Source organism: Alexandromys fortis, unplaced genomic scaffold (assembly GCF_014885135.2).
Source record: "Alexandromys fortis isolate MF-2015 unplaced genomic scaffold, M_Fortis_MF-2015_v1.1 scaffold_34, whole genome shotgun sequence".
NCBI lineage: Eukaryota > Metazoa > Chordata > Mammalia > Rodentia > Cricetidae > Alexandromys > Alexandromys fortis.
The window spans coordinates 4360127-4386923 of record NW_026067933.1 but is presented as its reverse complement, the minus strand read 5'-3'; the positions used below and the strand labels follow the sequence as shown (position 1 = coordinate 4386923).

At 42.1% G+C, this 26797-nt stretch overlaps 1 protein-coding gene across 2 annotated transcripts in view; it reads left to right on the top strand.

Moving 5' to 3' along the window:
- The window catches only part of Cped1 (cadherin like and PC-esterase domain containing 1), a 295142-nt gene that overhangs the window by 84702 nt on the left and 183643 nt on the right, over positions 1–26797 (top strand). For both annotated transcript variants that reach the window (XM_050145850.1, XM_050145851.1), the window contains one exon: positions 26261–26393. In XM_050145850.1, coding sequence (XP_050001807.1) covers positions 26261–26393 — 133 coding nt within the window. The remainder of the gene's footprint in view (positions 1–26260; positions 26394–26797) is intronic.

Here is a 26797-nt window from a genome sequence, read left to right as displayed (position 1 = left end):
TGCCGTGTCTATTCCTAGAATGTCTTCTTCCCATTGCTACAATGGAAAAATATGACATCACTCCTGGAATTTAAAATCACCCACAATTACTACCATTTAAGTTGATTACCACCTCTGAAACAGCCTCTTTCATTACCCAATTGCCCTCTAAAATATTGAAAAGCACAGGTCAAAATAGTGTCTTATTCAGTGTTCTTTTGCTATGAAAAGACACCATAGCTGCTCTTATAAAAGAGACCTATTGAGACTGGCTAACAGGTTCAGAGGTTTAGCATTACCATCATGGCAGGAAGTATGGTGGCATGCAGGCAGACATGGTGCTAGAGAAGGGCCAAGTGTTCTACATCTGGACTGGTAGGCAGTTGGAAGAAAGAAAGAGACCCTGGGCTTGGTTTGAGCTTCTGAAATCTCAAAGCTCACCCCCAAAGATTCATTTCCAACAACAAGGTCACACCAACTCTAACAAGCTCACACTCCTAATCCTTTCAAATAATGCCACTCCCTATGAGCCTGTGGGGGCCATTTGTATTCAGAGCACCATACCAAACTATCAGCACTCACTGGACAGAAGAATCACAGGGATGCTCTCCATGTGAAGGCAAATGGAACTAAACCTGTGATTCTTCGGTCCAGTGAGTGCTGGTAGTTTGGTTCATGCAAAGGCAAGTGGAACTAAACCATCGGAGTTCTTGAATCTGTATTGTAGAGAAAGTCCATTGCTCTATGATCGGAACATATGTCAAAGGAAAGCTAGTGGAGCATGCCAGTAACATGGCTGTGGCTTGTGACAGAATTTTGCCAGCCCTTAGTTGGCCTAGAAAATTAGATGAACAATTTGCTTGGAATGACACTTTGTCTTTCAAGAAAGGCTTGGGCAAATCCAAGTGACAGGCCAAGGACATGTTTCTTTCAAGTTGGGCTTATTAATTTTACAATAAAACAGATTTTTAAAGAAAAAAAATGAAAGTCTCAGAAACACTGACTTAGTGATTTTCACTAGGGACATTTATACATTTGTATGTTTTTAAATTGAAAATATAGTTTCTTGAGATTGTCTTCAGAGTGCGGTCTGTCTAATTCATGGAGACATAGCTGCCTAATCTTGTAGCTATGTTCCTATTACACCTTGTAGAATGTTCCAATGGGGCAATGTGTCCTTATTGTATTTGTATCTCCACAGAAAGACTGAGATTCCCTGAAGGTGGGAACTTCATTCAGTACTAAACATTAGTGCAAGACCATCATCCTTAATACGTAGAAGATGGTTGATCCTTACCCTTATCCTGACTGGAGGTTTGTGGGGGTGTTTTCAGAAAGGCTTAATAAGCAGAGAAGAATCACTCTGAATGTGGGTTCCACCTTCTCGAAGCTGGGACTCCATCCTGGATGAAAAGGAGGGAGGCAGCTGGGCACCAGCTTTTGTCTCTTTCTGCTTCCATATTGTGGGTACAATGTGACCCTACACTCTGCTGCTGCCCTATGAACTGCACACGTAAACTGTGAACCAAAAGAAACCCATCATTCTTATGTTACATTTGTGAGGAATGTTGTCACAGCCGTGGGAGAAGAAAGCAACACAATGTTATAATGGCTACTGTTTGGGATGTTAAAGATGAATGAAATGAGGATTGCTAGTAGAGAGTTTTGGAGTTATGGAAAGAGAGCCGTACCAATCGTCAGAGGAATTTGTCAATGCACAGACTGACTTGCCGAGTTACTCATTGTGATTTAAGTATTGATCTGGTGGTATGGGTCAGAGACCAAGAGCAAGAGAAGCAGGGAACATGTCTCATCCTTTGAAGTTGTAGTCATTTTTAATAAGACACTTGAGTCTGTAGAATTAGCTATGTGTTATATTGCTCTCAACAAGTGTGCTGGGAAGCTATGAATAAATCCCCCGAAGTAGAAGCCTCTTCTGGGTTATGTCCCAGGTAGCCAAGGGACTTACTTAGTACCTCACTGTTATGGAAACTGACAAGTTGGTTGATCTTCATGCGTGCGGGTTGGAGATGAATGCGTAATTCTCCCAGGCAGCCTTGCTCTTTGTCCTGTCTTTAGCTGCATTCTCATTGTTTCTTTTGAGAGGAGGCTAAGTGCTGACTGCTCAGGAGGAAGCGGGAAATCAATGGTGAAGCCTCTCTCTGCACATCTCCAAGGATGCTTCACTTCTTCACATTGGTTATACATGCAAGCCAGACGAGATAAATCTAGCACTCTGAATAATGGTTGTGCTTCACCTTCTTTTCTGCACATGTCACACACAAGAAAGTGAGGATCTGTAAGATACATCTAGAAAACGTAGAGCAGGAAGAAAGAGACTCTGTTGGGATCACAGTGAACTTCGGTAGGTATTTTTTTAAATTTATATCTAGACATTAAAAACAAAACAAATATATACAAGAAACAACAAAAGTCAAGTGTCTCACATAATACAGAAAGTAATCATTGTTGTGACTAACGAAAATGTTAGTATTCAGACATCTGTACGGGCCTGCCCTTGGGGTTCTGACAGGCTACATCCTCAGCTGCAGTCACTAAGAGCACCTCCTGTGCACATTCACTTTGCTCCCTTGTAAAAGGTGGGCCTTACCCACTTCCTATCTCTTTCTCTCCTCTCTTTCTTTCTCTTCCGCCATTCTTGTCCCCAGGGACCAGTCTCTACCCCCTTCTCTGATACCCTTTTTGCCCCTTCTCTCCTCATCCAAAAAACCTCCTATGTGAGTCATGTTGCATGTAACTTCTCTTCATGGTGCTTTTAAATAAATTATAACAGAAGGTTTACACCTTCCTTCCTTTTTTTACTTCTTTAATCCTTTCTTTCTTTTTCCTGGAGATGCTTTCCTGATCTTTCAACCTTAGACCACCTATTCTTTATGTCTCAAGATCACACCAGAAAATGTGAATTCTCTTTTCTTGTGCACTGTCAACACTTATTATCCCTTATACTCTTCCACTGTTTGAAATTTAGTGCAATGTTGTCTGCTAACTATGCCATGAACAGGATTAACAAAAACACAAAAGAGGTGGTTGCTATCTAGTAAATTCAAGGTAGATTTACCTTGGGGACAAAGTCACAAAACCTCCCTCTCTCTTTCCCATCCTCCCTCCCTCTCTCCCCCCCCCTCAGTGATACAGGTTATGACTGACATCTCTGCCTACTTTAGAAATACGCTTCTTCTGTATCCCCAACCTCAGAGATCATGTCCTGCCAGCCACCTGGATTGACACTACATTCAAGAGAATCGCTCTTGTTAGTGGTCTGTTAGATGCAATTTTGTTAGCACTTATGAAGCAAAAGTACTACAGACTGAGTGGTCAGTACAGGAATGTATTACTCCTACTTCTAGAGACAAGTCCACAATTACTGTGTCAGCTTATGAGGATTCTTGTGAGGCTTTTCCTCGACTTGCAGTCCTCGGACTGTCTTCTCTATCTGTCTTCCAATTTCCTCTTCTTATGATACCAGCACATTAGAGCAGGGGTTTTCAACCTGTGTGTTTTGACTCCTTTGGGAATTGAATGGCCTTTTCACAAGGGTCACCTAAGACCATCTGCATATCAGATATTTACCTTACAATTTATAAAACAGTGCAAAATTACACTTATGAAGTAACAACAATAATAACTTTATGGTTGGCGTCACCACCACATAACAAACTCTTTTAAAGGTCCGCAGCATTAGGAAAGTTGGAAACCACTGCATTGAGAGGCTCTCCCAATGACCTGATTTGATCTTACACCCCTACAGGCCTTATCTCCAAATCCAGTCACATTCCTAGGTCCCTGATTAGGACTTCAATGTGTAAATTTTAAGAGAGAAAGATAAGGATGGAGGAGTCAGGAGCATTGTGATTGGTCATTGCCCCGATCCCCATGGGAAAGAACACAAAGGAAAGTAGTATTTGTGTTTGGTAAATGTGTATGGATTGGTCATAGTAAAGTCCACAGAATTAACTCATCAGGCAGAAGAAACACAAGTCATTTTAAAATGAGAGGATGTCGCTTTTTCCTTCATCTGGGCACCAAAAGGTGGGTGCTGTCCAGAGGCTACCCGGCTGCTGTGTGCTGATCGGCGTGGATTCCTACCTTTCTGGGTCATGCAAAGATATTACCTTAAGCTTCAGCCTCACACACACATTCTCTGAACTTCCTTCTCTTTCTGGGATAATCTTTCTTTCTTCAAACATACAGCTTCCCATGGGAAATAGTTCAACCCAAATCCTTTATTGGTGAGGATTTTAGATGTGACGGCAAGAAGGAAGAACCCCATGGAAACTGTTGAATTATGAAAACATTCTGACCACTCACACAGCCTGATCAATATTTAAGACAGCCCCAGGGAGGAACTATGTATATCTATATTAATGAATGACATCCAAAATCAGATAAAGATTATTTGATAAAATGATTATATAACCTTGCTTCATTTCCTTGAAAATAAGGAAAAGTATCGACCACATGGCTATAGTCTGTCAGTTGGGAACCATGTGGTTCTTCTACTCACTTGGCATATCCATTGTGTATTGGACAGAAATATTAAGACCTTATCTGGAATCTTGGGCCTAGAGAGATGGCTCAGAGGTTAAGAGCACTGGATGATTTTCCAGAGGATACCTTTTTAATTCCAGGCACCCATATGGCCACTACACGGTCTGGAACTCACTTGCCTTTGGGTCATATATTTGGTTAATGGTTGGTGTGGGAGGGCCTAGCACATTGCAGGGACTACTATCCCTGGGCAAATGGTCCTGAGTTGTAAAAGAAAACAGTCTAAGCAAGCCTCGAGGAGCAAGCCAGTAAGCAGTACTCCTCCACTGCCTCTGCATCAGCTCCTACCTCCAGGTTCCTGGCCTGCTTGAGTTCCTGTCCTGACTTTTTTCAACAATGAACAGTGATGTAGAAGTGTAAACCAGATAAACCTTTCCCCTCCAAGCTGTTTTTGGTCATGGTATTTTTAGACAGCAATAAAATCTCTAAGGCAAATCTTTAGTATGCTTGTGAAAGGCCAGGCACAGTAGTATATGCCTGTAATCCCAGAGCTGGCGTAGGTAAAGGTAGGATCTCCAGAGTTTACTGGCCAACCAGCCTAAACAAAAGGACAAGCTCCAGGTTCAGTGAGCAATCTTGCTTCAAAACGTATGCTGGAAAATGAGAGCAGAACACATGTGACACTGGCTTCTCATCTCTGCATGCATGTCTATCTACATACAGAGAGAGGAGGGAGGGAGGGAGGGAGGGAAGAAGAGAGGGAGGGGGAGCCAGTAGCGTTGGGAGACTACTGTGTTGAATTTCAAGTCATTCACTCCCCCAGTCTTTCTCTGGCTGTCAAGACAAATATTTGCTGACAATAATACTGCAAATGTTGTGAAAGACAAACGATGTTAATAAGTTTGAGGTGCTCAAGGAGTCTTCACTCCTTTCCACAGCAGTCCATCGTCAACGTTAGAAAGAAAGAGATCATTAATGTGAGGCAGTAGCCAAGGTGTGCATAGCTCTCACAGCTGCGTGGCACAGAGCACAGTGCTCATGGGATGACGTTTGTTATGACTCATCTCTAGAACATTGCATTGTAGGTCATATGGAAGATGATGCACATTTATTAAGACTAATACATCCTAACAGCTATTCAGACTCTCCCAGTCTGACAAATCCCATCCAAGAATAGTCTTGACGGAGACTGAAAATGAAAGCTCCAGCAATGTGTAAGGAAAGTGAAGCTCATTCGAATTCCTGCAGAATCAGTATCTTTCATTTTGTGCTGAAGTTGTGATTAGGAAGGACACCTGTCCTGGCAGAAATGTAATTAACGGAATGATGGAGCAGCTTTAGAAGATAGTTTCCCTTTTAATGGTAGGGTAGACATGCTCCTGTCTGAGAGAGAGGACAGACTAAAAAGTCTTCCAAACCCTCTGATTCATTGTATTAACGTTTGAGACCTTCTTTTTTAAAAATCTAGTCCTAGCACCATCTAGTGGTGAAATGGGAACATTCTCTTTTCTCTGCAGTCATTTTTATTAAAGGCTTCAGTGGAAGCTGAGCAGTTTGCTTACCCAGCTTACATGCAAATGTATAGCATTCCAAGGGGTCACCTTCCCCCAACAGGACAAAGCAAGGAATTCACCCACATTAAGTAAGGGGTCTCAGCCTTTTCAGTGAGAATATAAGCAGTGCCAGGAATTCTAACCCATGGGGAGTCACAAAGCAGCAGTCCTGGAATCAGAGGAGAAGACATTCATTCAGGATTCACTCAGCTGCTAAGGGAGTCTGGGTAAAGTGGTCCATTTGCTGCTCTTTAAGACTTATGAAGTGGGAACGATTTTATAGAGCTGTTCCTTCTTCATACAGTCATTACAAAAATGCTTTGTATGACAGGCTCTCTTATGAATCTGTTCATGCTACATGTAAGATGTCTTAGTTACTGTTCTGCTGCTATAAGGAGACACCACAGCCCAGGAAAATTATAGAATAAAGCGTTTAATTGGTACTGGCTGACAATGTCAGGTCAGTTAATGACCTTTGTGGCTGTGAGCATGGCAGCCTGCAGGCAGGAGTGAATCTGAGAGCTTAGCAGCCTGATCGTCTGTTAGGTGGAGAGGCAGAGATACACTGGGCCTGGCATGGGCTTTTGAAACCTCAGAGCCCATCCCTAGTGACATACCTCCAACAGGGCCATACCTCCTAATCCTTCCCAAACAGATCCACTGACTGGGGACCAACCATTCAAACACATGAGCTCATGGGGACACCATTCTCATTCAAACTACTACATAAGGTATTGTTCAAGATATCCACAAACTGATGATTGGTAGTGGAAAACTGAAGAAGGCTTTCAGTTCTTCTCCACACTCGCATGTATGTCACTATGTCACACACACACACACACACACACACACACACACACACACTGTGTGTGTGTGAGAGAGAGAGCAATAGGCAATTTACTGTGACTTTAAGTTGGAGACTAATCATAGCCACCAAGCAGAGGTAGCAATAATTATTATGAGGCTTATTTTATAGATAGTTTGGGGTGCGGGAGAATTGTCTGTGTTTTTTCAAACATGTTTTAAATAAACACTGATTGGCCAGGTAGGAAGTATAGGCGGGTCAACCAGAAAGGAAGTAGAGATGGGGCGATGAGAACAGGAAAATTTTGGGAAGAAGCCCATTCCTCCCAGTCCTGCCCAGACCACAGAAGAAGCAAGATGTAATCTACCCCGCCGAGAAAGGTACTGAGCCATGTGGCTAGCCTGGATAAGAACAATGGGTTAATATAAGCTACAAGAGCTAATAAGAAGCCTGAGCTAATGGGCCAATCAGTTTATAACCTAATGTAGACTTCTGTGTGATGTTCTTTGGGACTAAATGGCTGGGGGACTGGGTGGGACCTTAACAAGCCCGCTCCTAATGTTACAAGTTTGATGGAACTTTATAAGGATTTATATCCCAGGATACTTTTATAGATAAATTACCCTAAAATAATGAGAGGTAATGTTGGATTTTTACTTATCAGACACCGACAATCTGGTTCTTCTTTAGCCTCATGTAATTATTTATGTAGTGGGTGCATTCGTGTTCAGATCCCTCCCACTCTACCTTCCCATTATACTGGAGCTTTAGGCTGATTATAATAACCAAACTAAAGAAGCATCTATTTGGAAGAAACTATTATGCCTGGGCCTAATGAATTACATTTATCTACTCATCCTGCTTTTATTATCTCATCAGCTAACATAATCCTCTTGATTAAGTGTTCATCAGTATATGTGACTAAGCAGAGCAACGTATGTTGACAGAAGATGGTCTTGTTTTGTGTTCCTGCTTTGATAGAAAATGTAGCAGCAGATCAGAATTGCTAGCCTTGGGAGAGCAAGGAGTCTGGTCTTCAGTTGTGCTACTAAGCTCTCTTATGGGGTCCTCTTCACCCTTTTCTCTGTTACCCCTTCTCTTGTGTGCCTGCATAAAACTCAGCTCCCCAAGCCATCAAGGTAAAAGCTCTGCTAGGCAAAAGGAAAGCCTACCATGGCAAACTTCATACCATAGTCACATACATGGGGGCGGGGCTGAGTTAGATATGAGGGCAGACACCAGCTTCAGTTCGGGCTTTTAGGGTATAATGGCGCCACCATCCTAGCTGCTACAGGATAGTGTCGTGGGCACTCAGCGCCAGGCACCCCGTGGGCAAATCCCATTGGGGTGAGTTTCTCGCCTTTTCTGTGCTTTGATTTTCTTTCTAAAATAAAGGGAAGATCACGGTTTTCTTGTAGAGGGTGTAATTATTGTTATTGTTTTCTAGACAGGCTCTATGTTCCCCTGTCTGGCCTGAGTTCATTATGTGGCTGTACTGGTCTTGAGCTTGCAAGGAACTTCCTGCCTCTGTCTCCTGAATGCTGGGATTATGAACCTACACCATACGTTCCCAGCATAGCGTTTTAGGAGAATAGACTGGGGTCATATATTCAAATGGGAATACTTCAAGTTATATGTGCAGAATGAGAGCATTATAGGCATTAAATGTGGTTTATTTTTCCATAACTTGCTTAGAAGTTTTCTTGGCCATGTTATGCCCAGATCACGGAGTCCCCCAAAACCAACCAAGAGATTGACTCCTGTATGTAAAAGCTAAAAGCCTTCATTTTTACACGTTTGCAAACTCAAACTCTTTACGTGGATCGGAGAGCCCTGAGCTCAGTTGGGATTGGGTTTTTATAGTAGCAAATGTATGGGTGAGGGGTTTCTAAGGTTCAGAACTCCTGATTGACTGAAATTTGTCTAGGGGTGTCCTGGTGAAAAGTGATGGGTGTGTGCTGGCAGGTGATCCTATCTACAACTCTTGGAATGTTAGGAATTTCCTTTGGATGGTCCTTTCCTGCGTGGTACAGGCTTATGGCTTTTCCTGGAACCAGGTGCTGCCTGCTATGGCAATTGTGTGGCCTGGGCCTCATGTGGCCAGGCTGCCCTGGGTCCCACAGGTCAGTGTTCTATTGTTGTGAAGAGACACTATGACCAAGACTACTCCTATAAAAGGAAGTATTTAAATGGAGACTGTTAAGTTTTCTTCCTTTACCGACAAACCTCTCCGCCCATGCAATAATCCAAATCAGGCCAAATTAGAAGATGCTCAGTTTTAATGGATGGTAGCACCCCTGGGTGGCCCCTGGGAAAACACAGAGAGGGGACAGAGAACCAAAAGACCACAGAAACCCGGCAAACCATGTGTTCATTCGCTGGGGGCAGTTTAAGTAGCCTGTGGGAGTGGTTTGACCCTCCCTGGGGAGGGGTCACCATTTGTTGGGTTTTCTTGGAGGTGGAGTTTGGACTGAGGCAACTCCCAGGGGAGGTAGCTTTGACATGGAAAGTTCCACCCAACATTTCAAGATGGATGCCAGGGTGCTGGGGTGAAGCCCCCCCAATCAAACATTCCAGACTTTTTGGATAAAAATGTTAGGGCCTGAGGTGATGATTTTAACCAAATAGAGCCTTTCTTACAGTTTCAGAAGGTTAGTCCATTATCATCATGGCAGTACTCATGACCCTGGAAAAGTGGCTGAGAGCTACATCCTATTCCACAGGCCGATAGAGTAGAGTGGGCTTTTGAAACCTCACAGCTTATCCCCAGTGACATACTTCCTCCAACAAGACCACACCTCTTATTCCTTCTAGGCTTCTTAAATAGTTCCACTCCCTGGTGATTAAGCATTCAAATGAACCTATGGGGGTCATTCTTATTGAAAGTACCACAGTGGTCTAGTTTTATTCCTATTGCTGTGAATTTTTTTTTATAAAAATCAAAAAATTTCTATACTGTTGGCCAAAAGCAACACACAGGAGGGGAACGTTTATTTGGCTTACAATTCAATTGGGAGGACCTTAAACATTGCACTCACAGTGTAGAGCAAGAGAATAAACCCAGGGTCTTTGCTTACTACTTTGCTTGTCTGTTTGCTTTCTGCTAGTTTTCTCCTTTCTCACAGTATTTAAGACCTCCTGTGTAGAGAATGGTGCTGCCCACAATGAGTTGGGTCTTCCTACATGAAATAGCTATCAAGGTAGGTCTCCTAGAAGCATGCCCATAAGCCATTCTGATTTTGTTGATTCCTCAGTTAAGACTCTTCCCAGGTAACTCTATGTTGTGTCAAGTAGACAAAGGTATACTGGCTAGCCACTCTAGCCAATTGGTGAGTTCTAGGTTAAGGGAGAAACCTTGTCTCAAAAACCAAGGTGACAAATGAGAGAAGTAACCCAATATTTACCTCTGGCCTTCATATATGCATACATGGGTAAACATCCCACATACACATAAACACATGGACACCCTAGAGCAGTGTTTCTCAACCTGTGGGTCACAACCCAATATTTACATTATAACTCATACAATAATAACAATAGCAAATTGCACTTACAGAGTAGCAAAAAATTAATTTTATGGTTGGGGGGGTCACCACAACATGAATGTTATTAAGGAAGGTTAGGAACCAGTGCCTAGAGAGATGTAGTCTATGGGATATAAAACATGGCACTCAAAAAAAAAAAAGGCATTGAAAGTTGCCCTTTTCTTTTACGTCCTCCTGCTCTGTGGCAATTTCTTGCTACTTACCTCATTTTAATTAAAGGCTGATTCCTCGCTGGTAGACCTCACACACAGTTCTTCAAGTCAAGCCCACACACATTGCAGTGGTAGTGGATCAGACTCACTCCACATAAACACTCCACTACTTGAGTAATAATGACCAGATGGCATCTTGCCATCGCCATCTCTCATTGACCATAGAGTAAAGCGGGGAGGGAAAGTTGGGAAATGGGTCCTCTCCTCTCCTCTCCTCTCCTCTCCTCTCCTCTCCTCTCCTCTCCTCTCCTCTCCTCTCCTCTCCTCTCCTCTCCTCCCCTCCCCTCTCCTCCCCTCCCCTCCCCTTCCCTCCTCTCCTCTCCTCTTGCTTTCCCCCTTTCTGAAGCTGGAATTAGGTATGCTCAATACCAACTGAATTTTAACAGTGTCACAACTAGACCTCAAAAAAAAATTTTTTTTAAAACAGAGTTGAAATACGGGCTTCTTTTTTTTTTTTTTTTTTTTTTTTTGTATGAAGCCATCACTATTTATGACGCAGTGTTCCAAATATTGCAGACCCGGGAATGTTTACTCTGACTCTAAATAGAATTACTAAGAAGGGGAGAAAGATGGTGTGTTTAAGCAAACTGGATTTGTTCATTCATCTTCTCTTCCATGTTTTGCAAATGTTTCAGTTTCTTTATTCTTCCTCTCCACCCAGCGTGGGTCAGTCAACAGCCAATTTTCAAACAGCGTTGTGTCATTTAGGGGAAAAGGACTTTCAAATATGTTCACAGCAGGCTATAAAATGCAAGCTCAACCCATAAAATGATATTTAAAACTTTCCAATTATACAGTGTATTGGTAAATCTACACAGACCAAGAGGAAAAGGATATAGTGCCAAGATACCGAGATCTTAATTAAGGGACCTGTTACCTGTGGACAGATTTTAATAGGCCTGTTTACTGTGTGGGAGCCATTGAAACAGCATTTTAGACTGCTGGTGGGTGAGAACCCTTAATTATATAGAACGTGGCTCACAGCTGAAAGCAAAACAGGGAAACAAGAAACCTCTAGTGTTTCAAATCAATTTAAATAAAATCTAGTCAGAAATACATGCCTTAATGTCATTTCAGACTCCTAGGACAAAAGTACACTAAGAACATTTTTAAATGATTTGGGGAAGAATGGTTAGATTGAGGGATGGACAAAAATGCTGAGTAAAGAGCCACCTTCTGCGGGAAACCAGCAGCAGCCACAGCAGAGGCTCTCGACCTGAGGTTCCTGACCCTTCAGGGGGTGAATGAATCTTTCACAGGGATCACCTAAAATCATTGGAAAACACAGATATTTACATTATGATTCAAACAGAAGCAAAATTACAGTTATGAAGTAGCAATGAAAATAATTTTATGGCTGGGGGCCAACATGACATGGGGAACTGTATTAAAGGGTCGCAGCATTAGGAAGGCTGTGAACCACTGGGAGGCTGGCTAAGTAACTCTGAAGCAGTGTCAAGAACCCGGATTGCAGATCATTTGATGGATAATGGTGGCCACGAACTTCTGTCACTTTTCGCTCTTCATCCATGAAATTGAATGAGCACTCTTGTATTTCAAAATCCTTACAGAAACTTTGGGTGCTTTTTTTTTTTTCTCTAAATCCAATTTTACTGTCCTACTGGTGATTCCCAACTCTTTGGGAAGAACACCGAAGCCCACTTAGGCTATGGAACCTGACTCCAACCACAGGAGACTGAGACATTATGGCAGGGGACCCAGGTCAAAATTACCTTTTGAGAGAGCAGAGCATCACATTGGCTAGGCAAGAAAGGTAAGACTGCCCCCCACCCCAGCATCACCTCTGGTTACAAAGATTCCACAACTGCCTTGTGGAGCAGTTGGACTTTTTAAACAGTTTATGTTTATAAGGTGGTAAGGTTAAAGAAAAAAAAAACAATACTAAAGATTTAGTATTACTCAACCCACAAATATATTCATTGACTGATTAATCAATTGATTGACTTGGGGGAGGGGCAAACCTTAGTCCACGTGTGGCGGTCAGAGGACAACCCAGTGGAGTTAAAGCTCTTCAACGTTGTGGATTCCAGGATGTGGGCTCAAGTGTATCTTCATACTCGGCAGCAAACACCTTTGTGCACTGAACTGTCCCACGGCCCTCATCACACAGCAAAATTCTGTCCAATTCTTCATTTGTAAACCTCTAGTTCACCAGAACACTGTTTGCTCAAACACTCCCTCTCCTTTTATTTACATAACATTTTTTAAAAATTGGTTTTACATACCAACCAGTTCCCTCCTCTCTTCTCATCCCCTCCCCTCCTCTCCCCTTTCGCATCTACCCCCTCCCCATCCACTCTTCCATCTCCATTCAAAAAGTGACACCTTCTCCTGGGCTTGAACAGCGCATGGCATATCAAGCTGAGGTTCTTCCCTAGTCAGCTTCTCCCATCATGGCCAATGCAGGACCCGGGGTAATCCAGCATGGAGAACAGGTTACCGAAAAGCCAGCTAAGCACCAGGGAGCAGTCCTGCTTTCGCTGTTAGAATCCTTATGAAGAGACCAAGCTACCAGATCGCCACACACATGCAGAGGGCCTAAGTGGGTCCCATGCAGCCTCCCTGACTGTTGGTCCAGCATCCACGAGCTCCATGAGCTCAGGTCAGTCATTCTCTTCTTTGGACTTTTGTACATTCTTCCTTTCCCAGTTCACCCTTATAATCAATTTAATTTTTGTTCATTAAGGCAAGCACGATGCACGACAAAGGTTGAGCTTCCAAATCATCACAGTTCCTTCATTAGAGGAGTGAAGGAAAAGAAGAAAACTCGTACTTTTGATATTTTTTGGCTTTGCTACCACCCATCTTGAGTTCTTTCTGTTACTTCTAAATTGAGTGATGCCAAGGATCTATTGACTGGAATTTCTTGGGACCGAAAATAATATTAAATGGTTTTCTTATGGTTGGGGCTGCTGAGTGATATTAGGATTTACTGGACTTTTAAAATCAGTGACTATATAACCCTAGTTTATTGAAGATGCCTGGAATAATATTGAATGCCACAAATATTTTAAGGTATTTAATGCATTTAAAAATAAATAGCAAAACACAAAGGGCCTTTTACTATCAACTTTTCCTCAGTAATCCAAGGAGCAGTTTAAAACAAGGAAAGTTCACATCTGGAGCTGTTGTAGAAGAGTGTTCTTGTTTGCTGTATTTTCTGTTGCTGTGGAAACTACAATGACCAGATGCAGTTTAGGGAAGGAAAGGGTCCATATAGCTTATACTTCTGGGTCACAGTCCATTAATGAGGGAAGTCAGGACAGAAACTCAAGCATAAAACCTGGAGGTAGGAGTTGAAGCAAGACCACGAATTAAATCTGCTAGTGCTTTGTTCCATATTTTGTGCTCATTGACATTTAAAAAAAAAAAAAAGCCAAGGCACACTTGGTACAGCCCATTACATTGATTAGCAATCAAGATGATGCCCTACAGACATATTGGCCAGCCAGTCTGATCAAGGCAATTCCTCAATTGAAGTTCTCTCTTCCCCGAAAGACTCTAGGTTGGGTCAAGCTGGCAATGAAAACTAGCATGGGGGCATGTAAATGTGCAGGGGTAACTGGAGTCCTAGCGACCAGGAGGCCAAGGAGGAAGGAAGATCCCAAAGTCAAGGTTCACCTGTGCTACAGGCTGAGTTTAAGGCCAGTAAAAGCAACTTAGTAAGACCTCATCTCAAAATAGAAAGTGAAAAAGGAGCCTGGGACACCTTTTTTTGGTAGAGTGCTTCACAAGCATGCAAGGGATCCCAGTATCACAAAGGTCAAAACTGAACCTGAAAGCCAGGCTAAGGATATCAATTCAAAAACTCTCTATATAAGTCAGTACGTGTGTGTGTGTGTGTATTTTTTGTGTGAATGTATGTAAACAATATAAATCAGTATATATATACAGTATACATATTATCTTGTCAGTACAAGAGATAAAAATTTCTGAGGAAGATTTGAAAAGTATTCCTGGAGAAATAGTTATTTCAACTTCATTACTTAACTTAATTCTTAATGGAAAAGAAACAGATTAACATCACAGGTCATAATTCAGATCAGCAGAGAAAGAAAGGATTTTTGGATTGCCTACTTATCTTTTTAGCAGCAGTGGCCTACACTGTCGGATCACTGAATTCAGTTAATTCTTTAGTAATTTAGAAGACACTAAATAACAGAAGTGCTCGGCTAATGATCCTCTTCACTGGCTATGGCTGAAAACGGAGACCCCATTTCAGGAAGTCGGGTTAGGGTATGGCTGGCTTCAGTCTCATGCCCTCCTGTCTGAGGTCTCTTAGAAATGATCCCTGTTTCCCAAGGCTAAGCAATCAAACCTGACCTCCATAGATTCCAGTCACACCACTGGCGGATTGCCATGAAGGAAACACAGAATAAGCTGGTTTAACAATTCTGTGTTTCTTTGCTTTCCTGGGGTGTTCCATGGTTGTGGCTTATTTCTGGTACCTAAGTCCCTATCGCCCATGGGGCTTCATTTAGCCAACTCTTGTGAGTCTCTGCATCTTCTACATTTTTGTTTTATACTGGGATTCATAAATTATGAAAATCTTGATACCCTAAAACTGACTCAAATATAATATCTTTATTTGCAAACAACATATAAATAAAGAAGCAACTTGAAAGTGACACAGTATACTTCAGTATGTTAAATATGGCATAAAAATGACGGATTTGCCATTTGCCTGTGGGTTTGTCATTCAAGACCACCTTGTTTCCTTGAAATGGGGACCATTACCCCCGGTGTTTGTAGCTTACATTTAAATTATGATTGACCGCACTAAACTTCAAAAGAATTTATAATTATTGTTACAGATTCTAGTAAGCCATTAATTATCCTGATGCAAATTAAATCAATACTATTTCATGGTTTATTCCAGAAAATGTGTCGTGAGGGAAATGGTTTGCTCTAATAAAGTGATTAACTTTTTTTACAGCAGGTGGATTTAGGCATCTACTTTATTGTCATATTTATTGGACTCTTATGTATTAATATTTGCTGGAAGCTGTGTTTCAAATTGTTATTAATGATGCTCATTAATTTATACTAAATTATTCATCCTGGAGTAGTTGTGCGTTTTCCTTTTTTTAAAAAATTTCTTGTCCTCTGGAAAATTCATGTAGAAGAACATCACAGGAAAATTAAGCTGCCATAAAGTAATAAAACAATCTTTCATGCTGTTTGGTCATTGCAGTGAAATCATAGGGCAAGCAAATTGAAGTGGTCGTCTAGACACAGCTTTTATCACCAAGGAATATGAGTGGAATTCAAGGTTCTTATGTTGTCATGGTCAAAACATGGAGGAGTCCATGGGGAAAATTGGTTTTGTAGAACTGTGTGACTTTGACACTTCCACTGACAAAGAAGTGAAGGAAGGGCACTTACAGCCTGCATTTGCGCAATGCTTGATAGGCGTGTGATTGATGCATGGGTCAGGTGGTGGGGATTTTGTGCGATGAGACTACTCCTTTAGAGCACATTGTTGTGTCATTGAGCTGGTCATTTTTCCAGGTCAAATTGTGTCTCCACTTACCTCAGGCTATGGATTACACCTCATTTCCTGTAACAGAGTGCACGTTCTGCTTCTTCCTCCCCAAACAGAATGATATTGAAGTGTTGCATGGTGTGTGCTTGTGCTATGGCATGCCCTATTCTGATAGCAGCATAAGGAAGGCATCCGAGGCCATCAAGAGGAAGTAGTGAGGTCTGTCTCACATGCAGTGATGCAATTGATTTCAGATCTTGAGAAATTGCCTGTGAGTTGCCCAAACGAGGCCAGAAGTATGCCCTAATGATACTTTGGTGTGTTTGCTATATTCGTTTTCTTCAAAAAACCCTTTGGATAATGCTATTATCATTAAAAGTATAAAGATTTGTAAAGGACTCAGAGCGTTTGGAGTAGGCAGAATCCCAATGACGACTGCAATCGTCTAGGAAGTTTTGCTCTGGATCAGTTTAGAAGTTAGTTCTGTTTAGATCTGTGCTGTTTGCAGCGATGTTTTCTTTGAGCAAAATACAGAGGAGAAGTAGTAGACTTGTATATGCTAAGGGAGTCAGTTCTATCCTTATCCATTCATGATCTAGCACAAGACTGGAACCTACTATAAAATCCCTTCAGATGAATGAAAGAGCACAGGAACTGAACTCCTCCCTTGCTTAGGACCACAGGTGACTAAACCTGAGGAAAGAGCAGGGAGCACTTCTTCACAATCTACTCACAAGTCTCAGTTGACTACACAGTTGCCTTTATTATATGTACTTCCCATGTTGCTCTTATGAGGCCAAGGGCACATACTCGATGATTAAGACTCACATGAGTCCTGAGAGATGGTTCATCAGTTCAGAGGGCTTGCTGCCCTTGAAAAAGCCTAGAGTTTAGTTCCCAGAAACTCATGTTGACCAGGTAAAAATACCCTGTAACTCCAACTCCAGGGCATCCAGTGACCCCTTCTGACCTCTGTGGGCACTTGCAAACAACACATGGACACATATGACAAACACATAAATCAGTATGTAAATAAATAAATAATCAAGACTGGGCACAGTGGCACATGCCTTTAATCCCAACACTTTAGAGGCTGGGAGATCTTTGAGTTTGAGGCCAACCTGGTCTACATATTGAGTTTGGGGATAGCCAGCGCTGTAGAGAGACCTTAAAAAAAATCAAAAACAAGCAAATAAAATAATCACAGGAAAGAATTAACAGATTAGCCTTTGACTGATAGTGACCAGTAATGGGAAGCATCTGAGTATGGAATAAGAAGAAATAATATTTCAGCTGTGGTTTTGAAAGTTAGAAAGTTTCTAAGATTTTGGGAACAATATTTTGAATTCCCACTAATGCAGCATTTATTATGTTTTCAAACTCTCTGTATGTGCGTACATATGTATGTGTGACTTATATGAGTGAGTGCAATTGCTGCAGATGCTAGAGGCATTGGATACCCTTTGATAAGAAGTTAAAGGCAGCTGTGAGTCTCCTGATATTGGTGCTAAGAATTGGACTCGGGTTGTCTGCAAGAGAAGTTCCAGCTCTTAACTGCTGGCTCAACTCTCCAGCACCAATCTAGTGATTTTTGAGCATTTAATATATGCAAATTCTGTGCAAAGCATTTTAAGGGAATTGTATTTAATTATGTTACTACCCCTGTAAGTAGATCATTTTTATTACTACTTTAAAAATTATTTTTATTCTATTTTGCATATGAGTATTTTGCCTGTATGTATATACATGTACTATTTGTATGCCTGGTGCCTGTGTAGTCAGAAGGCATTGGATTCCTGGACTGGAGCTACAGTAGTTGAGCGCTACCATGAGGTTGCTGGAAACTGACCTGGGTCCTCTGCGAGAGGAGCTGGTTCTCTTAACCTCTAAGTTATTTCCCAAGACCCCTATTATTACTTTTTGGTAAAGATACTGAGCAAAGAAAGACCAAGAAATGAAGTTTTCACCCACAAATCAATTCATTAACAAACACAGTTTGAAAAATATAATTTGTAGTCTTATTTGTAAAAGATTTGGGAAATATTGGTTCGTGACAATTCATGACATGTTGGACAATTAGAATATGCATGTTGGTTGGCTCCACTTACGTCTTCTTAGACCCAAGGTCCATCTGCTTGGTAAAACAAGAAACTTTGGTCCTAAGTTAAGCCCATCCATGGTCCCTGTGCATTAACTTCCTCTTGGCCATCTGAAAGTGGCTCCCCCTGGGGCTCCTGTGATCTCTGTGGAGTTCGTAGTTCTTTGCTGTTAGTCCACAGCTTGGCCTTAAATAACTGGTCTCAGAGTTGTTGATCTTTGTCCCCTTAGTGAGGCTGCTGAATGCTGTTTTTGCAGATTTTTGGTATGGATAATATACATCGCAATCTTAGAAACTCCACATTGCAGTAGAGAGGTAAAAGTATTCTCTTGACATCCCTTAAGCCAGGCAATGACAGGTTAATAGCTTACAACTCCAGTAAAACTTTCCAGATACTGCCTGGCATTTTTTTTTTCATTTCTGTGCCTTTTTAAATTCCGTTTTAGTTAGGGTTTCTATTGCTGTGATGAAGCACCGTGATCAAAAGCAAGTTGGGGAGGAAAGGGATTATTTGACTTTTACTTCTAGATCCTAGTCCATCGTTGAAGGAAGTCAGTGCAGGAACTCAAGCAAGGCTGGAATCTGGAGGCAAGAGAGGTTGCAGAGGCCATGAAGGGGAGCTTACTGGCTTGCTTCCCCTGGTTTGCTCAGCTTGCTTTCTTTAGAACCACACACCACGGGCTGGACCCTCCGCCATTAATCACTAATTGAGAAAATGCCTTACAGCTGGATGTTATGGAGGCATTTCCTCAACTGAGGCTCCTTCTTCCCTGATGCCTCTCACTTGTGTCAAGTTGACACATAAAAGCAGCCAGTACAGCCCTAAGATGCATGTCTGCTGGTTTGTGTAAGAAGAAACTTTAGTTCACTTATTAAACATGTATGTATTTGATCCTCTCTATTTGGTGCCAGCCTATGTCTAGCAGCAGACAGACAATGGAGGGAAAATTTCAAAACAAGCAAACGAAGACAACAGAGGCTCTGCCGTGTCGAGCTTCTAGTCCTGTGAGCTAAGACTACCTTCCCTGCACAGAATCCCTCCTCTCTGAAGGCAAACAACTTGCTAATTTTATGAACTTGAACCACCTGTGGATGTGCCCCTCACTCTTTTCAACTCTCCTGAAAAGGTGAAAGGAGAATATTCCTTAAATACCTTCTTAGGGGATGGTGGCTAAAGAGGGTTCATCTGCAGTCTCTTTCCCATAAGGCCATGGGGCCTCACACAGACGAAAGGGCAGCTGGTTGGCCGCATGACATGCTCATGATCAATACAATGTGCTAAATTCACAGCAAGATGGCTTTTCTGTTTTGGCCAATGGACACTTGCCACTTAACTCCCCCTTAAATCATATACAATGTATTAAGAATGGCAACTTTGTATTGAAAATCAAGACAATTAGACTTGTAGATGACCCTAGTTCTCTAGTTACCCTTTCAGCAAACATCTGTTCTGTACCCATCATGCTTTTTCATCATCATCCAAAGACCAGAACAGATTGAGAAGCGAGGCTGTTCCTTGCACTGCGTCTCTATTGCTTTCAAAAAAGGAGCCAAACACTTACGAGTGACTCCAGGGTCACCCCGTTCTTATCCACAGATAGTATGATTGTATCTGCCTTTGCAGATAGTATGATTATATGCTCTTACTAAAATGCTAGTCTGTATTTTTAATTTTACTATGCTTGTTAGTTCTTTGATATTTGCTTCTTGTTCGCCATTTTTTAAGACTTATGTATTTATTATGTACACAGTGTTCTGTCTGCATGTATACCTGCAGGCCAGAAGAGGGCGCCAGATCTCATTGCAGATGATTGTGAGCCACCATGTGGGTGCTTGGAATTGAACTCAGGACCTCTGGAAGAGCAGCCAGTGCTCTTAGCTGCTGAGCCATTTCTCCAGCCCTAGTTCTTTGATATTTGTATATGTTCATACAATGCATTTTAATCATATCCACTCCCCCCCCCACCTTCTCCTGGACTTACTTTTAGCCCCCCAACTTCCAACCAGCCCTATGTCCAGTCTGTGTTATCTGTAGACTCATGAGTGTGGAGGTGGGGGAAGAGAGCCAAATGCATGCTTTACATGGGCATATATAGTAATAAGTGGCCACGCCCAAGTGGGCGGGTAACTTAAAGGCTATTGGTGGTAGAAATTCCTAAAGCATTGGGGCATGGTAGTCCTATTGGGGGCCACACTTAAAGAAAACTGACTCTCCTTCTATTAGCATCCATCAGCTATCAATTGCTCCTCGACCTTAGGTAGGAACTCCCGAGCTCTCCCCGCATCCATGCTGGAATCAGCATTCCTGAAATGAGTGAAAGAATGAAATGACTGAAATTGTGCATGTCTTCTGCAGGGGACCATGGCTGCTGCAAGTTTGTCAGCACAGTAGCCTGTCATGATCAGAAGATACCATTTTCTCCAGGACTTCCCTGAATTCTGACTCTTAGAATCTTGGTCTACTCTTCCAGTGTGTTCCCTGAGCCCACACCCTCAGTCTTACCTGGTTATATACCCTCATTTTTTTTTCTTCAATAGGTTCCAAGATATAGTGAAAGAAACATTGGGTTAACCACTGTGCAGTTGCTGATACTTGATTCATATTCTATTGTTTTGATACAGCAGAAAGCAGTTTTACATGGTTCAGTGTAAGCCATCGCCTGCTGTCCTATGCAAATCCTCTGGCTGGAGATAAAGACACTATTCCTTTTCTTTCATTCTAGTTCTTTATGTGAACCCAGATGGATATGGCCGAGCAGACTGGGGACACGGCTCCTCTCTTCCAAGTGTGGTGTTTCTGTTGGGTCATCTCTATCTGCCCTTGCGGTTCACCCTAGGCCTTTCTCCAGAAGGCTGGCCTTTACAGGCCACTTCAGCATCTTTTACTTGCCTTGGGTATTAGCTAGAGCTTAGGCACAGGGAGAGAGAACAGTGGGGCATTTGTTCCCTATCCTTCTTGCCTTTGAAATATCTGTGTCCTATATCTGTAGCCTTTACTTAGGGACTGCAAGAGAAGTTATTCCTGGCTGCAATCTCAGCTTCGGCATTTCTGAAGTCATATTTGTGATGTGTGTGAGTTTTATGTTGTATTTTCATAGCTTTTATACCTGCTAGTTAAGCATTAAGGCTTATGAATGCCCTAAGGCAGGAGCAGCAATTAGCATTCTTTTAACTATACGTATTTATACTTCTAATCTCAAATCATTATTAATTGCTAATCAAGGACTTTTACCTTCACTGGAAATTTAAAACACAACACAGTATATTTAGTTTAGTAATAAGAAATGCAAGACAGCATCCAAACATTTGTGAAACATAATTAAACTTTTGCTATTACCTTCATATTAATTACTAGCTATGGGGAAAGAAAACATTAAATCAAACACACCAGAAAATTGGCAGCTCATTTTTTCCAGTACATGTGTTTTCCAGTGTTTTAGTCGCTACCTGTGCTGTATATAATTATATGCTTCACAGAGCAGGAGGAATTACCAACCAAAGGAAGGATTTTTAGTTCACTGGGGTAACAGTTTGGCTTGCGACCACAGTTGACTACCTCATTGCTACCTGGAGCGCCTGGTGTGGCTCAGCATTGTGTTTCAGTATCGTGAAGAGTGTAGACGACTCATGGGAACCACATTCTGAAATCGAGAGGACTCCTTGCAGTGCCACAAGCCCAGTGTTCATTTGCAAGAACAGAAATGCCAAGCCAGGCCCCTTACTTCTGCCTCAGTCTCCCTGTTCACATCCCAGCACCCCAGCCAGCAGGCACTCGGACACACTCTACCAGATGCTCAAAGGCACAAGGATGGCAGCCTTGGTGCATCCCTAACAAACGGTCCATTTTTTCTCCTGGTGACTAGGATGCTTAGGCTACGAGTTGGTAGAGAAGAAAAGCACAGCCCTACTGGCTAGATAATGTTCCGCATCTGAATCTACTATCCACTCTGGCTTCATGCTGTGGGCAAGCAAGCCTAATGGTTGCATGCTCGGTACCTCGCGTTGAATTGTTTCTGAAACACTTTAACTATCCACTGTCCGTGAATTAGGGAGTTATTTGGAACACTACCCATATGACAGGGTCTCATCTCCCAAATATCCTCAAAAACGGCAGCTACTATTGGCATTATTATGAGAACACTTCTAGGCTTTCTGAATGTGTCTAGAGAGTAGGAGGTAGGGGGTAAGATGGGGAGGAAATGGGGTGACAGACTTCTTGAAAAAACCTTGGATGGATATGCCACATAAGACCTAAGAAGAGACCGCCCAACAAATATTTGATTTTGTTATATAACTTAAGATGATTAAATATGTCCACAATCATTTGTAAAATTTCCATTAAATATAACTGTATCTTTTATATAGTAATGGAGTTTGTGCCTGTTCATTTTCCCCATACTCAAATAAAATAGGAGTCACTTTAGATAGTAAAGGATAGCTAATAACAAAAGTTTCAGGGGGGGGAGTCATAAAATATAGCCATCAGCAAGTATGAAATAATATAGGGGAAGCCTGGTGTGTGTAAATATAAATTACTATAAACTTTATTTACTCAGTATTAAATTCTGTTGTTGAATCACAGTAATGGAAAAACCCTTGTGCATTTTTGGCAACTCTCACATCAGCTCTTCCAGCATTGTGTATAGCTCCAACACTTGAAATAAACCACAAAAGGGGACAAAGTTCTTTTCTCCTCTCTTCTCCCCCCCCCCCCGGTATTACCTTGATAACACCATTGAGATATTAGCCTGGTTAAAAAAAATAGGCTGTGTCTAGCATCTCCAAGGTCAGCTGTGTTTAGATCTCAGATACTGGGCTTCCTGTGAGTGGGAGACACTGGAGTCAATGGTACTGTTCTCTCATCGCATCCAAAAAAGCTACAAACAAGCTCTTCGGTAAAGATACAATTTTCCCTAATAATAACTTGTTGTGAATGTATATATTTAGTGAAATATTAATTAAAAACAAATATTTTCTTGTTACAAGGTTGAGTGATTTAGTCAACATTTTATTTCCGTTTTCCCCCACAAGAAATTATTGTACCCAAGGTCATGTACACTGTAAATTCATGCTCTATGCCTGGCTCCCATCTCAACCTTTTCAAAGTTGTCATTTCCAGGCTAGTGAGACGGCTCAGTAGATAAAGGCATTTGCTCCTAAGCCTGACTAGTTGAGTTCAGTCCCTTAGACTCACACATGGTGGAAGGAGAAAACCAGTGCCACGCACATCATACCACTCACACTGATGCAATTTTAAAAAATTTCAAGGTTGTGATTTCTAAGGAAAGAAATGATCTTCTATGGCTTTTTATTTGTCAAATTCAAAACCGAAGCAGTCTGAGTAATTCCAATCCCGTTGTTACAACACGTGGAACTTGATTGCTAGGGAAGCCTTACTAATGGATTTCCAGGACTTTTTTTTGCACCAAGTCACACTGTGCTGAATAATGAGATCTGGGACTGCATCAAGCAGCTCTCCTTGTGTGACTCTTACTTGAGACTGTGAAATGTTTTAAATTAGACTATATTAGTGTTGATCGAATGTGCACAAGAGGGAAATTCCTTTGAAGGCTTCATTCCATTTCGAGAGCTGGAGACACGGCCTGACTTAAAAATCAAGCATTGTGACCTGGCGCAAAACCACAACCCTCCTACAGTCTTGGATAGAGTGGAAATTAGGATACCTGTTTTAAAAAGCAATTTGATAATGCCCAACAAATTCACAATGCACTTATACATTAACCTGGTGATTTTGCATGCCTAGAAGAATTTAGATAAGCTCATACAGGTGCACCAAAACAGTAGTATGAGAGTATTCATGACATCATTGTTAAAATAGCAAAGGAAAGTATTTCAACAGTAAGCTCACAGTACAGGAGAATGCCCTAAATTAGTCATATGTAGTATTTAATGGAATACTATGAGCTACGGAGAAGTGTGTGTGCTTAATTCTACATAAAATGGAGACATAAGCCAGGCATGAGGCACTAGGATGTCTGTGCTGTAAAACTTAAAAAGAAATACCTATGTCTATGCGTTAGTACAGGTACACTGGTATTTATCTCAGCTGTGTCCTTTTATGGTTTAGAACAAACAAAATACTTCTGACCCCTATGCTTCTGTGGATTTCAAAAGTTGATGTCACTTTTGATGGATGCAGGTTGTTGCTTTGTAGCTTTCCATAACTTCCAGGCTTTCTTACTAAGTTTATCCAACATTTTCTCTTTTTAAACATTTCAGTATCACTGTTCTGAAGTAAGACATGTTGCTATGCTTCATGTGTGTAACTTAAATCTTTCTGAAATAGGTTTAAGACCCTTTGGGAAGTTTCCCAGGTCACGAGGTCTAACCACCTAAAGCAAATGAAGCAACCCATTGTCAGGAAATCGACCTGTTTCCTGAGTGCACTCACACCACAAACAGCGCCTACGCTACCTTTCTGTCCGCATCAGACCCCCGAGCAGTGTGGACGGAGATCAGCGTGGGCTTAGATGGCCATCTACCTTCCCTTCTGAGCAATTAGAACCAATTATTACAATTGGTCTCTTGGTCTGTGGTTAAAAATAAAGAAATGAAAATGAACGACTCCAAAAAGAAATCCTCTCTGATCATGCTTTTATTATTAATTAAATTTATTTATTTATTTTACACCCCAACCTCAGTTTCCCCTCTCCTCTCCTCACATTCCCTCTCCCAATCCACTCCTCCTCCACGTGTATTCTGAAAGGGGCAGGCCTCCCACGGATATCAACAAAACATGGCATAGCAAGTTGTGGTAGAACTAACCACCTCCCCTTGTATTAAGGTTTGGAAAGGTAATTCAGTATGAGGAATAAAATTTCCCAAAACCAGTCAAAATATTAAAGACAGCCCCTGCTCCCACTGTTAGAGTCCAGCAAGTAGACCAGGCTACATATATAGACTAGACTGGTCCCGTGCAGGCTCCCTGGTTGTTGGTTCAGTCTCTGAGCTCCTATGAGCCAGGGTAGTTGATTCTGTGGGTTTTCTTGTGGTGTCCTTGACCCCTCTGGCTCCTACAATGCTTCTTCCGTCTTTTCATCAGATTTCTCCAAGCTTGGTCAGTGTTTGGATGTGGGTGATGTCTGTATCTGCTTCCATCAATTATTGGATGGGCCCTCTCTGGTGGCAATTGGAGGAGAGTATCGCTAGGCATCATTACATTGACTTCTTTTCCCTCCACTTGTGTTTGATTGTATCCTAGGTCTATGGGCCGGTCAGTCTCGGGGCTCTGGCACTCCAGGCAGTGTCAGGGCCTGCTGGAGTTGGCTACGCCCACAATCTCTGCAACACCCTTACCCCAGACTATCCCATCAGCAGGACAGACTGTAGGTCGAAGGTGTTAGGAATATTTTCTAATATTAGCTCCCTGATGATGCGAAAATTCCCAATCAAGCCAAATCAAAACAAGCCAAATTAAGAAATATCCAGGTTTAATGGGAGACTTGCACTCTCAGGTGGCCCCGACGGGGAAATCGGGAAGCTGCGGGAACGTGACCCCCGGGAGGAAGAAAGGGAGACCACGTGTTCTTATTTTGGGGGATCACTTAAGTATCCTGACCCCTCCCTGGCCTGCTGGGATTTGAAGTTCAGACCAGGCCTGGGGGCTGGGATAGATGCGAGGGACTGGGACCTATGTTCCCAACTTAACAGAAGGTAATGTGTCTGGGCTCGTGTCCAGTCATGGAAGTCTTGCCTGGTCACAGGAGATGACCAGTTCAGGCTATGTATCTGCTATTGCTCGGAGTCTTAGCCGTGGTCACCCTTGTCGATTCCTGGGAGATTCCCTCACACCAGGTTACTGCCTAGCGACGAACTGTCCCCCTTTCCAGTCCTCCCTTTCAACCACCCCCCTCCACTCCTCTCCCAGCCTGAGCCCTCATGTTTCCATCCCCTATCAAGTGTTCTTACGCCACAGCTCCAGTCTGGCTTCAGAATGGAGGGATGTCCTTTTGACATAGCACGGTCTAATTTGGAAGCAATTCCCAGAAAGAACCACAGAGAATGACTGTGTTTTGCTTGTGACTCTTTTCAGAACTGCGGCTTCCAGTGAGTCCCTCTGTGTGCCTGGATCAGGGGACACAGTCACAGCTGAGTGCCTCCAGTCACCTCTCAAACGGAGCCAAGCCACATATATGGAAACCATGGGACTGGCAACGCGAACAGCTGTAAGATAAACACATTGAATGTGCCATCCAGCATATACTGTAGGAAACAAGAAAAAAATCTAGAAATGAGATCTGAAAGCTTGGTTGTTGGGAAGGGGCGTAGTGGGGTGGTTTGCCACTTAACGAATTGCTAGGCCCCATTCACAAGAGGTTCAGTTATTGTGTCTTGAAAGGGAATGTCATCATTGACTTTCTCCTAGACTAATTCAAATTTCTGCTGCTGTAGAATAAACATTTAGGTAAATTGGACTCGTAGCTAGTAAGTTATATTAATGTAAATTGAATTTAGAACCTTGACAATGTAAAACTATAAAAATTTAACTTCTTTTTTATACTCACATGACATTGCTCTAGTCTTTGAGCATGGCTGAATGGATTTTCCTTAGCTATTAAATTTTTATGAT